We start from the raw sequence: 15,417 nt of genomic DNA, 5'->3' as shown, positions 1-15,417 counted from the left end.
TTAAGGAAATCTAGCTCTAGTCGCAAGCTGTTACTACCACTGACGCGGAATGCAGGCGAAGACGTATTAATCAAAAGAGCGTCTTAATTTTCGGCTGGCTGGTGGTGCGAAGAGGTGTCTGGATACATGCTAGCGGATTTCCTGTAAACTGCCCTACAGTGTTGTCAGATCTTCTGTAGACCAACTCATCTAAAAACTGGAGATCGACCTCAATCAACCAATACGGTGAAGCTGATTTTAAGAAAAAAGCGTTCTAGGTAGTAAGATTTCAAGAAGGAGCGACCGTGAAGCAGTTGAAAAATCGAAGAATGACCACAGTTTCAATAGAGATGACGGCTACAGGATTCAGTCTTCGTAGCTACCCGCTATCTCAGAAGTAAACACACAACCACGGCGAGTGAACAACATACACAGCAAGTACCAGGATACAACCGAGTCGGCACAACAACAATAATACGAGGGACGTCAGTAATGCAACACTTTTTTTCTGAAAGGATTCCAAAAAACCGTATTACACCCCACTCTTTTGGCTATAAAGCCCTATTTTTCAACATAATCTCCGTTCAATGCGATGTCTTTGCGCAATCCTTCTGGAAGGACCTGTATGCCCACACGGTACCACTCTCCTCGTCGACGTCGGAGACAACGTCTTACTGCACCAATAACCTCTCCATAATCCACGTACTGCTTCCGATGGAGTGATTCCTTCATTGGGTCAAACAGATGGAACTCAGAAGACGAGGAACCAAGCGGGAACACACTTATCAGTACCTCAACTTGTGGACGAGTGTACCATCACTACCGATAGAGAAGTCCAGTTGAGTTTGATTGCCACCCGTCAGTCACCTCGACTGACAGTGTCCGCATGTTCCAGAATTACAGGCGTCACCGCTGTGTAAGGCCAGCCGGCTCGCGGGAGATCGGACAAGTTTGCGCGAGGTTGTTGCGATGACGAGAGACGCTTCGCCCAACGGCTCACCGTCCTTTTGTTCACTTCCAGGTCACCGTAGATAATCTGCAAGCGCCATTGGGACATCTGCGATGCTCTGGTTTTCCGCCGAAACAATCTCAACTGCAGGTTTATGTTTGGAAGGCATCTCCATTACAGACGCCATTTTGTAGCCTACGCAGAGCACCGCCACCTTACGAAACGTCATGAAACTGTATGGGCTGAAGCGGGAATATTCCACGATATCCCACAACTAATGCCATATTTTTTCAGCCGAAACCGGTGGAGAGAGAAAAAGTGTTACATTACTTATCGAACGCCCCTGATATTTAGGAACCCGCCCCCCACCTCCCTTCTATGTCATGTGGTTTGAGTATTTACCAGTGATGGACATACACACTGAGCGAGGTGGCGCCGTGGTCAGCACATTGCACTCGCATTCAGGAGGACGATGGTTCAAATCCCCATCTGACTATCCAAATTTAGTTTTACCCGAGTGGCTCCAGAAAAATGCATGGATGGTTCCTTTGCAAAGGGCGCGGCCGATTTTCTTTCCCATCCGTTCGTAATCCGAGCCTGTGCTCCGCCTCTAATGATCGCGTCGTGGACAGGACGTTAAAGTCTGATCTTCCAGTCCGCAGCTCGTGGTCTAGTGGCTAGCGTTGCTACCTCTGGATCACGTGGTCCCGGGTTCAATATCCGGCAGGGCTGGGGATATTCTCTGCCCGGGGACTGTCCTATCATTCCATCATCATTCATGAAAGTGGTTAGATTGGACTGTGTACAGATTGGGACTTTGTACGGGCGCTGATGACCGCGCAGTTGAGCGCCCCACAAACCAAACATCATCATCATCATCATCATCATCATCTAATCTTCCATTCTTTTTACAATGTTTGATCAATAGAAGTAGGAGAATTTTTACCCAAAACTCCGCTTCCTCTGAAAATCACTGGAAAATAGTCTTTTATAACCGAATGTGATAATGTCTTTTGATAGTTTTGAGCTATCCAGCGACGTCAGTGGTAGCCTGTAGAAAATCCCTGCAGAGGAATCTAAACGTCGAACAGTGGAGAAGTTTGAATAGGGAATGCCGCGGCCTAACGATTCAGATTTGTCATCAAGGACAACGACCAGGGAAACCTTCTGACTTATGTAAAAAGAAGTATATCAACCAATACGGTGAAGCTGATTTTAAGAAAAAAGCGTTCTAGGCAGTAAGATTGCAAGAAGGAGCGACCGTGAAGCAGTTGAAAAATCGAAGAATGACTACAGTTTCAATAGAGATGACGGCTACAGGATTCAGTCTTCGTAGCTACCCGCTATCTCAGAAGTAAACACACAACCACGGCGAGTGAACAACATACACAGCAAGTACCAGGATACAACCGAGTCGGCACAACAACAATAATACGAGGGACGTCAGTAATGCAACACTTTTTTTCTGAAATGATTCCAAAAAACCGTATTACACCCCACTCTTTTGGCTATAAAGCCCTACTTTTCAACATAATCTCCGTTCAATGCGATGTCTTTGCGCAATCCTTCTGGAAGGACCTGTATGCCCACACGGTACCACTCTCCTCGTCGACGTCGGAGACAACGTCTTACTGCACCAATAACCTCTCCATAATCCACGTACTGCTTCCGATGGAGTGATTCCTTCATTGGGCCAAACAGATGGAACTCAGAAGACGAGGAACCAAGCGGGAACACACTTATGAGTACCTCAACTTGTGGACGAGTGTACCATCACTACCGATAGAGAAGTCCAGTTGAGTTTGATTGCCACCCGTCAGTCACCTCGACTGACAGTGTCCGCATGTTCCAGAATTACAGGCGTCACCGCTGTGTAAGGCCAGCCGGCTCGCGGGAGATCGTTTGCGCGGGGTTGTTGCGATCATCATCATCATCATCATCTAATCTTCCATTCTTTTTACAATGTTTGATCAATAGAAGTAGGAGAATTTTTACCCAAAACTCCGCTTCCTCTGAAAATCACTGGAAAATAGTCTTTTATAACCGAATGTGATAATGTCTTTTGATAGTTTTGAGCTATCCAGCGACGTCAGTGGTAGCCTGTAGAAAATCCCTGCAGAGGAATCTAAACGTCGAACAGTGGAGAAGTTTGAATAGGGAATGCCGCGGCCTAACGATTCAGATTTGTCATCAAGGACAACGACCAGGGAAACCTTCTGACTTATGTAAAAAGAAGTATATTTGCTAGAAAATTGCCGAAGTACTCGAAGTTGAAACAGGGGGCGTGAGAAAGACGATAAATTCATGAGATACTTCCGTCTGACAGGAATGGACTGAATAACAACAAGCTCTGTACTTTTTTGTACTCCGAAGGAGCACAACAAATTTCCTTGAAAGTAAAAAATTACGAATATGTACCTACCATGTTGATTTAAATTAAAATTATACGAAAGACCCGATCATTCTCGTTGTATATGTTCATGACAGCTGTAATTACGTGGCTTGTTTATCACTGTTATTTTAGAAGTTCTAGATGTAATAACCAGAGAAATAAAAATCGTATTCCGGGAAACTCTCTGTCACTCGTCTATCATACTCCACATCAAATTTTATCAAGTATCCCATTTGACAAAAAAATGGCTCTGAGCACTATGGGACTTAACTTCTGAGGTCATCAGTCCCCTAGAACTTAGAACTACTTAAACCTAACCAACCTAAGGACATCACACACATCCATGCCCGAGGCAGGATTCGAACCTGCGACCGTAGCGGTCGTGCGGTTCCAGACTGTAGCGCCTAGGACCGCTCGGCCACTCCGGCCGGCCGTTTTGACAGTTTGTACGTATATTATATATTAAATGCTTTATTCACGTTATCTTCCTTATACATATTTTAATAACACTGGTGAAGTGCTAGGTATACGTCACTGCAACAGCAAGAACTATTTGAAACATAGCAGCTATTGAAAAGCGAATTACTAACATAGATGTCTCCAGTTGCTAATAATAACCAGCGTGAAAATGCTAGCCTTTCTTCAAAATATATTTTTCGTCGATAAGTAGTGATCTGATTTTAAAATTCCTCGACAGTTTTAATGAGAGTCCAGCGAAATGCGTCAACCGACACATGTGCTAAGTTCTGGAACAATGTTAAAGAAGGCTGGAACTGCAGTTTAGTGCAATGTGTTCTACCCGCAAGTGTTTCTCCCTTACGTAGAAATTCAGACAAGTCCATTCTTATCGTGCGTCTTTCAAGTAAAATAATACTATCTGAAAACGGAAGTTTTGCATAGTGGCTGCAAGTATTCCTGTATCGAGTCAAATATTTACGGCTACTATTAGCACCAAAAAAGCGGTAACTTGCACTCGTAGGGTTGCCTTGGTATGCCCGTTCTCTAGCGATCTCTCCCGTTCCCTCCAGTGGAACATTTGTTCACAGACACGAACGAATGGTAGTGAACATTGGCGAATTGTCTGCGAATGGTCAGTCTCTTATGTACGCTTCTATTCGCTCCGATGCCTACGAAGCTTAAGACGATGAGCCGTAGTCCATTGTGTTCTTATTTCATTTTTCAGGAACTCTGTAATTCTGTTGACAGTTTTCGCTGTTTTAATCATATAAGTTGAGTGTTCAGAAGCTGATGATAAGAGCATTGTTTCTCGAAAGAAGTTGTTCAGTTGTGCGAAGTACGGTTAATGTGGTTGAAAGTAGCCCATTTATTACTGATAGAGTCTGCGTGACAACGTATCAGACTTATACGATCATTTTCCGTATAGTAGAGAGATATTTTCAGTAACAATACGTCACTGAATCATTGTAAAATGTTAATGAGTATTTATTTAAATAATTAATTTGGGGCCGGACGTTGTGGCCGAGCGGTTCTAGGGGCTTCCTCCAGAACCGCGCTGCTGCTACGGTCGCAGGTTCGAATCCTGCCTCGGGCATGGATGTGTGTGATGTCCTTAGGTTAGTTAGGTTCAAGTAGTTCTAAGTCAAGGGGACTGATGACCTCCCATAGTGCTGAGAGCCATTTGAATCATTTAAATTAATTAGGAAGGACCGCAAAGTAATCTTTAATATTTCGTCTGGTAAGAGCATGATTTGACTTGCCTCGTACAAACGCGCGTTGGTGTGACGCGGTACAGCCTGTTTCGCGCTGTTCATTCAGTTGCTACTGTCACGTCCTGAGAAGCACAGAGACCGCCAGGACTGGTAAAATACACCGGGTGTTTCTCCTGCGAGTCAGCAGGCGCATTCTCTCTGGTGATTTGGCTGATACTTGCAATCCCGTTTTTCGTTGTGTAGCTGTAGTCAGCAATTACTGCTCGTCACGTTGTTTCATGCGATGCCCAGCGTCGACGAAAACGTCCGTATGTTTCCCATAACAAACAAAGTCATTTTTATATCGAAACTTTATGTGTCCATTCGATAGACCGCTCCCGGATTAGTTCAACCTGATATTCGTTTGATCGATACGTATTAATGTGGGACAGTGAAACATGAAGGCTAAAACAGCAATCCAGCAGTTACTCAGTAGCGCTGGATGCTTGGCTTTAGCAGCCAGTCCGGGCTAGGAAAGTGCCGTCGCTGCCGGAATAAGGTTTATTCTTTGAGTTACACTTTTCCTACCGCGCTGGGTAGCCGAACGGTTCGAGGCGTCTTGCCACGGTCGGCGCGGCTTGCCCCGTCGGAGGTTCGAGTTCTCCTTCGGGCATGGGTGTGTGTGTCGTCATTAGCGTAAGTTAGTGTAAGTTAGATTAAGTGGTGTGTAAGCTTAGGGGCCGATGACCTCAGCATTTTGGTCCCGTAAGACCTAACCACAAATTTCCAATTTCACCATTCCTGTTAGCAAATATCGCGCTACATTAATCAGGGACCATTCTATCGAATGCCCACGTAAAATTACGTTTTAAAAATAATTTTGTTCGTAACGGGACATAAACCTCTATCCGTCGACACTGGTTCAAAATGGTTCAAATGGCTCTGAGCACTATGGGACTTAACATCTATGGTCATCAGTCCCCTAGAACTTAGAACTACTTAAACCTAACTAACCTAAGGACATCACACACATCCATGCCCGAGGCAGGATTCGAACCTGCGACCGTAGCAGTCGCGTGGCTCCGGACTGAGCGCCTAGAACCGCTAGACCACCGCGGCCGGCCGTCGACACTGGGGCGTCACATGAAACATGTAATGAGCCCTATTTGTTTGGGCAGACTCCAGCTACGCAATGCAAAAAATACATTGTAAATATGTGTTCAAACAACAGAGAAGATGCTCCTGACGACTCTTAGAAGAGACACCCTGGGACTCCATACTATTCCACAGCGTTCACTATATATATCATTCAAATTAACAGCGAAACGCGTCTGGAAAATTAGATATCAGTAGCGTACCATTTTTTTTTTGGGGGGGGGGGGGTGCCTAACGCAAGTAATATCTACCTCTACATATATAATCCGCTAGCCACCAAGCAGTGTGTGGCGGAGGGCACAATTCGCGCATAAGTCATAATTCCCCTCCTCTGTTCCACTCGCTGATCGCGCGAGGGAAAAGCGACTGTCTGAACGCCTCAGTACGAGCTCTTATTTCCCTTATCTTTGATGATCATTACGCGATTTGAAAGTTGGTGTTAATAGTATATGCTCTACGTCCTCGGTGAAGATTAGATTTCGGAATTTAGTGAGCAGCCCCTTCTGTTTAGCGCGTCGTCTATCTGCAAGTGTGTTCACTTCGAACTTCTATGAGATTTGTAACGCTCTCGCGCTCTTCTTTGGACCTTCTCAGTCTCTTGAATCAGACGTAAGAGTCCCATACAGACGAACAATAAGACTGGACGAACTAACGTATTATAGAATGAGATTTTCACTCTGCAGCGGAGTGTGCGCTGATACGAAACTTCCTGGCAGATTAAAACTGTGTGCCCGACCGAGACTCGAACTCGGGACCTTTGCCTTTCGCGGGCACTTGCACTTGCCCGCGAAAGGCAAAGGTCCCGAGTTCGAGTCTCGGTCGGGCACACAGTTTTAATCTGCCAGGAAGTTTCATATCAGCGCACACTCCGCTGCAGAGTGAAAATCTCATTCTGGAAACATCCCCCAGGCTGTGGCTAAGCCATGTCTCCGCAATATCCTTTCTTTTTTTAGGAGTGCTAGTTCTGCAAGGTTCGCAGGAGAGCTTCTGTAAAGTTTGGAAGGTAGGAGACGAGGTACTGGCAGAAGTAAAGCTGTGGGTACCGGCCGTGAGTCGTGCTTCGGTAGCTCAGTTGGTAGAGCACTTTCCCGCGAAAGGCAAAGGTCCCGAGTTCGAGTCTCGGTCGGGCACACAGTTTTAATCTGCCAGGAAGTTTCATAACGTATTATAGGTCCTCCGCTGTTATTAATATTTATAAACTATTGCGGAGATTATGTGAACACTGTTATTACATTGTTTGCGAGAAGATACTGTCTTTACCATCTAGTAAAGTCATCAGAACATGAAAAGTAATTGCAAAATTATTTGGACAAAGTATATGCATGGTGCCAAGAGTGGCAATTGACCCTGAATGATAGAGATATTGATGTCCCCCAACAGGTAACTAAAAACATTCCTTTAAATTATCGGGTTCTCGATAAATCACACAAATTGAAAGGCGGTTGATTCACGTAAATACTAAGGGGTTACAATTACGAATCTTATGGTGACACCATGACAGACAAAATTTTTGGGGGGAATGCGAATCAAAGACTGTGGCTTATTGACAGAACACTTAGAAAAGGCAACAAATCTAAAAGTACTAGTCCGTCCTCTTCTGGGGTACTGTTGGCTGGTATAGGATCTTTACCAAACAGCATTAATGGAGGACACCGAAAAAATTCGAAGAGGGGTTGTTCATTATGTATTATCATGAAACAGGAATGAGAGTCTGACGGATGTGGCAAGAGAGCTGGCTCTGAGCACTATGGGACTTAACATCTATGGTCATCAGTCCCCTGGAACTTAGAACTACTTAAACCTAACTAACCTAAGGACATCACACAACACCCAGTCATCACGAGGCAGAGAAAATCCCTGACCCCGTCGGGAATCGAACCCGGGAACCCGGGCGTGGGAAGCGAGAATGCTAAAGAGAGCTGGGATGGCAGTCTTTAAAATAAAGCATTTTTCGTTGCAGTGAGATCTTTTCACGAAATTAAAATTGCCAGTTTTCTCCAGCGAATGTCAAAATATTTTAATGACTGCCACCTACTTACGGAGAAATGACCATCGAGGTAAAATGAGATAAATTAGAGCTCGCACGGAAACATTTGGGTATTCAATTTCCCCGTGTGTTATTAGAGAGCGGAATGGTAGAGGTATAGTCTGATAATGGCTCTATTAACCCTGTGCCAATGGCAGAGTAATTATGTACGTAGGAATTTCAGGAAATAAGTTACGCATGCTGTCGCACACTAAGGCCATTACGCAAATAGAGTGCCACACCATCGAAAGAGAGTACGTGTTCTGTGTCTCCTGCAGATGAAGTTCTGCCGCGGTACGGACAACAATGTGAAAGTGAAATGGTGCGAATCCTGGAAACGTACGATTCTTGTGGTCAAAACGTCTAATTAGCGCACAGATTCCCCTTTAAATTGTGACACTACATGGACCAAATGCAATGCTGCGTCCAGCCACAGTGAAGTGGTGCCTACCATTCGACCAAGGCCGCACAGACTTGGTTGATTCTGGTCACCCATAGAGCATGGAACTTGCACCGTGCTATTTACATCTCTTCGGCAACCTGAAAGAACGTTTGAGGAAAGCGTGGCAAGTAGCGTATTTTCATTGTCTAGCAATTGAACGACTGTCGAACTTTCCGGTTAATGACTGTAATGGAAAATAGTGTTGTGTGTCACTTTGAAGTGTGAAAGCGGCATTCAGTAAATGTTACTTGCCCTGCCACGATATGTATAACTTAATTTTAGAAATCTCCTCGCAGAAGTAGATAAACAAATTTTTCTGGAGCTGCAACCCATCTGGAATGATCATACGAGGGTCATTCCAAAAGAAATCCACACTATTCTTTTTAAAATCTACCTTTTATTCTTCATGTTTGAAAGTTTTACATTGTGTAGATACATCCTTTAGGAACAATATTTTCATTTCTGCACATAATTTCTATCCCTCTCAACTGCCTTACGCCATCTTGGAACCAGCGCCTGTATACCCGCACGGTAAAATTCTGGACCCACCTGTTGGAGCCTCTGTTTGGCAGCGTGCACAAGGTTTTCATCATCTTCAAACCTTGTTCCACGAACAGAGTCTTTCAGTTTCCCAAAGAGATGATAGTCACATGGAGCCAGGTCAGGACTGTAAGGCAGGTTTTTCAGTGTTGTCCATCCGAGTTTTGTGATCGCTTCCATGGTGTTTTTGACTGACATGTGGCCGTGCATTGTCGTGTAACAGCAAAACATCCTGCTTTTGCCGATGTGGTCGAACACGACTCAGTCGAGCTTGAAGTTTCTTCAGTGTCGTCACATATGCATCAGAATTAATGGTGGTTCAACTTGGCATGATGACCACAAGCAAGAGTCCTTCGGAATGAAAAACACCGTAGCCATAACTTTTGCAGCAGAAGGTGTGGTTCTGAATTTTTTTTCTTGGGTGAATTTGTATGATGCCACTCCACTGATTGCCTCTTGGTCTCTGGTGAAAATGATGGAGCGATGTTTCAACATCTGTCACAATTCTTCCAAGAAATTCATCTCCATCATTCTCGTACTGTGCCAAAAGTTCGCTGCATGCCGTTTTTCTTGTTTCTTTGTGAGCCACTGTCCATATCCTGGGAACCCACCTGGCACAAACCTTTTTTAACGCCAACACTTTCAGTATTCTGCGAACACTTCCTTCCCCTAACCCAACGTAGCGTGACAATTCGTTCACTGTGCTGCGTCTGTCAGCAGTCACCAATTCGTCAACTCTCTGCACATTGTCTGGAGTGTGTGCAGTACGAGGCCTGCCGCTGCGAGGACAATCCTCAATATTGCCATCCTCAATATTGCCGTGCCCGTTTGCATCACGTAACCTGCGTGCCCACTGACTAACCGTATTGCGATCGACAGCAGCATCTCCATACACCTTCTTCAATCTCTTGTGGATGTTTGCCACTGCCTCGTTTTCACAGCACAGGAATTCTATGATAGGACGTTGCTTCTGACGAGCGTCAAGTGTAGCAGCCATCTTGAAGACATGCTGTGACGGGGCCACTCACGGGAACAGGTTGAACTAAGTTTGAAAACAAGCGGGAAGAAGGTGTCTACACACTGTAAAACTTTCACACATGCAGAATGAAAACTGTATTTTTACAAAAATAGTGTGCATTTGTTTTGGAGTGACCCTCGTACAATGAAGGCTTTCACGAGAAGATGTCTTATTTGCTGGCGAATCTTCCGGGTTGTATGACTGTGGATCGTGAAACTTTTCCGTTCCTAGCGACTCGTCCAGAGGTTAGCTGAACGTCTCCAGAGATGCTCTACAAAATCGACTGATTAATTTTATCTTTGACCGACGCAATCGATCGTTCATTTTTATCTCTGAGAAGGGCTGTCTCTGCCGATGACGTGTCGATCTCGACAACGCCCGTTTTGGGCAGTACGTCGCTCTCCGACGTCCGATTTTCGGCAAGGCCCAGCTGAACAAGGATCACCTCTGAAGATACCGAGCACAACGTCGGACGAAACGCTTGGAACGGAAAAGTTTCATGAACCACGGCCATAAAACAGGGAAGATTCGCCAGTAACTAACACCTGCAGCGCTGTGACCGGCCAGTGGTGTCCCTACTCCTGTTCTCTGCGTGTGTCCGGCACAGGCCCCCACAACCGCACGAGTGGTCGACTGTGAAGAGCGGACAAATTGAATAGCTGGGCGGCGGCCATTAGAGTGGTAAACTGACGCGCGGAGTTCGAATGTTTGTACATCGCTTTTACTTATAAAATGCCTTCCCTTGAGTTACGTCACAAACATAATACCTCATTTAAATACATTACTACAATATACTTTTTAATTTATGAACAAACAGCAACTAATCACTGTTTATGAATTTATCTTACGTACTACATGGAATCTGCCGTAGCTAAAAGTTATGTACTGGACCCCTAGCATTTTTCGTAGTTCATTTACGATAGATGTACGCAAAATGCATCAAAATACTTGAAAATTTGCCCACTATATTAATAGATATTTTCTGACTCTACCTTGCTTTAGATTTATGACGTGAAGTGCGTTATATATGGCATAGTGCTTTGGCAGCTCACGACCAAATTATCAAGTTTCAACCTAATGTAGACCATGAGAACACTACCGATCAGCCAACTTTCTTCAAAATGATCAGAACATATAAAATGGTATTCTGTCGGTCGGAAATCTTGCCTCCTGACAGCGTGTAACCATTTTTTGTAACAGCTGTGGTTTTGAGAAAGGAAACCTGCAAATAGATGCACAGACATTATGCTAATACCGTGTTACAAAAATATTTCTTAAGCAAGTGCACTGACATACAAAACAACTTAAAATATTCACATATCTGTGAAATGTAATATTCGTTCCTTTCTCGAATTTATTTGTACAATTAATCGCTGCACAACTCTTCACCATTGTACTTCTTTTGATTGGAACGTACAGGCAGTGGAATTACGAGTAACAAATACTGTATGTACGCCCCAACAAATATACAACGTTGAATCAGGGTCTTTATAAACAAAAATACTACACAACACATCAGACTACAACCACTATAATGGCGTCCAGCGGGAGGTTCAAATTATCCCGCGACTGCAGCGCCATCGGTGGGTCTAGTTATTTTTTACAAGGTCTTTGGTCCGGCAGCTGAGCGAGACGGGCGACGCGTCGCTGGTGCCGGTGACGTACGCGGTGTCGCTGTACGCGGCGGCGGCGCGCGCGGCGCAGGCGGCGAGGTGCCGGGGTTCGGGCCCCGGGCCGTGCGCGGCGCTGCTGCAGCTGGCCAGGCCCGAGTGGCGCGCCACGCTCGCCGCCGTCACCGCCTTCGCGCGCCAAACCGCCGCCCCCGCGCGCCGCCTCCGCTTCCACATGGACCTGCCCGCCGCCGCCGAACTCCTACTCTGGGACGCCGCTCAGAGCGCTCTCCGCAAGGTAAGCCGACTGTCACATCATAACTGTATAGGATACGGTCGCGCTAAATGAATCATTTCAACTTTACGGGCTCAAAGGAGTATTAATTATTTTACTATACCTGTTAAATTGTACACTACCGACCATTAAAATAGCTACACCAAGAAGAAGTGCATATGATAAAAGGGTATTCATTGGACAAATATATTATATAGAACTGATTACATTTTCACGCAATTTGGATGCATAGATCCTGAGAAGTCAGTACCCAGAACAACCACCTCTGGCCGTAATAACGGCCTTGATACGCCTGGGCATTGAGTCAAACAGAGCTTGGATGGCGTGTACAGGTGCAGCTTCAACACGATACCACAGTTCATCAAGAGTAGTGACTGGCGTATTGTGAGGAGCCGGTTGCTCGGCCACCATTCACCAGACGTTTCCAATTGGTGAGAGATCTGGAGTATGTGCTGCCCATGGCCGCAGTCGAACATTTTCTGTATCCAAAAAGACCCGTACAGAACCTGCAACGTGCAGTCGTGCCTTATCCTGCTCAAATGCAGGGTTTCGCAGAGATCGAATGAAGGGTAGAGCCACGAGTCGTAACACATCTCAAATGTAACGTCCACTGTTCAAAGTGCCGTCATGCGAAGAAGAGGTGACCGAGACGTGTAGCCAATGGCACCCCATACCTATCCCCGATGCTATTCAATCTGTATATTGAGCAAGCAATAAAGGAAACAAAATAAAAGTTCGGAGTAGGTATTAAAATCCATGGAGAAGAAATAAAGATTTTGAGGTTTGCCGATGACATTGTAATTCTGTCAGAGACAGCAAAGGACCTGGAAGAGCTGTTGAACGGAATGGACAGTGTCTTGAAAGGAGGGTGTAAGATGAACATCAACAAATGCAAAACGAGGATAATGGAAAGTAGTCGAATTAAGTTGGGTGATGCTGAGGGAATTAGATTAGGAAATGAGACACTTAAGGTAGTGAAGGAGTGTTGAAATTTGGGTAGCAAAATAACTGATGATGCTCGAAGTAGAGAGGATATAAAATGTAGACTGGCAATGGCAAGAAAACTGTTTCTGAAGAAGAAAAATTTGTTAACATCGAGTATAGATTTAAATGTCAGGAAGTCGTTTCTGAAAGTATTTATATGGAGTGTAGCCATGTATGGAAGTGAAACGTGGACGATAAATAGTTTAGACAAGAAAAGAATAGAAGCTTTCGAAATGCTGAAGATTAGATGGGTAGATCACATAACTAATGAGGAGGTATTGAATAGAGTTGGGAAGAAGAGGAGCATGTGACACAACTTGACTAGAAGAAGGGATCGGTTGGTAGGACATGTTCTGAGACATCGAGGGATCACCAATTTAGTACTGGAGGGCAGCGTGGACGGTAAAAATCATAGAGGGAGACCAAGAGATGAATACACTAAGCAGATTCAGAAGGATGTAGGATGCAGTAAGTACTGGGAGATGAAGAAGCTTGCACAGGATAGAGTACCATGGAGAGCTGCATCAAACCAGTCTCAGGAATGAAGACCACAACAACAACAACAACAGCCATCACGCCAGGTGATACGCCAGTATGGCGATGAATACACGCTTCCAATGTGCGTTCACCGCGATGTCGCCAAACACGGATGCGACCATCATGATGCTGTAAACACAACCTGGATTCATCGGAAAAAATGACGTTTTGCCATTCGTGCACCAAAGTTCGTCGTTGAGTTCACCATCGCAGGCGCTCGTGTCTGTGATGCAGCGTCAAGGGTAACCGCAGCCATGGCCTCCGAGCTGATAGTCCATGCTGCTGCAACGTCGTCGAACTGTTCGTGCAGATGGTTGTTGTCTTGCAAACGTCCCCATCAGAAGACTCAGGGATCGAGACGTCGCTGCACGATCCGTTACAGCCATGCGGATAAGATGCCTGTCATCTTGACTGCTATTGATACGAGGCCGTTGGGATCCAGCACGGGGTTCCGTATTACCCTGCTGAACCCACCGATTCCATATTCTGCTAACAGTCATTGGATCTTGACCAACGCGAGCAGCAATGTCGCGATACGATAAACCTCAATCGCGATAGGCTACAATCCGACCTTTATCAAGGTCGGAAACGTGATGGTACGCATTTCTCCTCCTTACATGAGGCATCACAACAACGTTTGACCAGGAAACGCCGGTCAACTGCTGTTTATATATGAGAAATCGGTTGGAAACTTTCCTCATGTCAGCACGTTGTAGGTGTCGCCACCGTTGCCAACCTTGTGTGAATGTTCTGAAAAGCTAATCATTTGCATATCACAGCATCTTCTTCGTGTCGGTTAAATTTCGCGTCTGTAGCACGTCATCTTCGTGGTGTAGCATTTTTAATGGCCAGTAGTGTGTTTGGATCGTAAATGGGGTTATGTGAATCATTGTCATCTGCCATACAGTTAAACGAAGTATGGAATATTACACTTCAGTTACACTTCTTAAATGTTCCAGTAGTTGTTAGATGCATTTCCCACAGCGGAGCTGGTTATGACCAGCAACCCCCACACAAATTACGTGAAACCACAGCTCACACGTATCACACGATCCATTCCCATTTCTTCACAGATCTATGGTCACAATACGCTGAAGCGCCAAAGAAACTGTTGTAGGTATGCGTATTCAAATAGAGAGATACGTAAACTGGCAGAATACGGCCTTGCGGTCGGCGACGCCTATATAATATATCAAGTGTCTGGCGTAGTTATTAGATCGGTTACTGCTGTTACAATGGCAGGTTATCAAGATTTAAGTGACTTTGAAGTTGGTGTTGTGGTTGGCGCACGAGCGATGGGACACAGAATTTGCGAGGTAGCGATGAAGTGGGGATTTTCCCTTATGGCCATTCCACAAGTGTATCGTGAATATCAGGAATACAGTAAAATACCGAATCTCCGACATCGTTACGTCTGGAAAAAGTAACTGCAAGAACGGGGCCAACGACGACAGCACGACACAAGGCGTTACGCCTCGCCTGGGCCCGTCATCACCGACACCGGAGTGCTGATGACTGGAAACTTGTTGCCTGGTCGAACGAGTCTCGTTTCAAATTGTATCGAACGGATGGACGTGTGCGGGTGTGGAGACAACCTCATGAATCCATGATCCTGAATGTCAGCAGGGGGCTGTTGAACCTGGTGGAGGGTCTGTAATGGTATGGGGGGTGTGCAGTTGGAGTGGTATGGGATCCTTGATACGTCTAGATACGGTTCTGACAGGTGTCACGTACTTAAGTATCCTGTCTGGTCACCTGCATCCATTCATGTCAATTGTGCATTGTGCACTCCCGCAAGACAGTGCGACACCCCACATGTCCAGAATTGCTACAGAGCGGCT

General features: G+C 45.4%; 1 protein-coding gene across 1 annotated transcript in view; it reads left to right on the top strand.

Moving 5' to 3' along the window:
- Window positions 1-15,417, top strand: part of LOC124606903 — a 388,350-nt gene that overhangs the window by 359,967 nt on the left and 12,966 nt on the right. Inside the window, exon 7 of the mRNA XM_047139004.1 lies at window positions 11,774-12,058. Within this exon, the coding sequence (XP_046994960.1) occupies window positions 11,774-12,058 (285 nt within the window). The remainder of the gene's footprint in view (window positions 1-11,773; window positions 12,059-15,417) is intronic.

Source organism: Schistocerca americana, chromosome 3 (assembly GCF_021461395.2).
Source record: "Schistocerca americana isolate TAMUIC-IGC-003095 chromosome 3, iqSchAmer2.1, whole genome shotgun sequence".
Lineage (NCBI taxonomy): Eukaryota > Metazoa > Arthropoda > Insecta > Orthoptera > Acrididae > Schistocerca > Schistocerca americana.
This window is presented reverse-complemented; position numbering and strand designations above follow the sequence as displayed.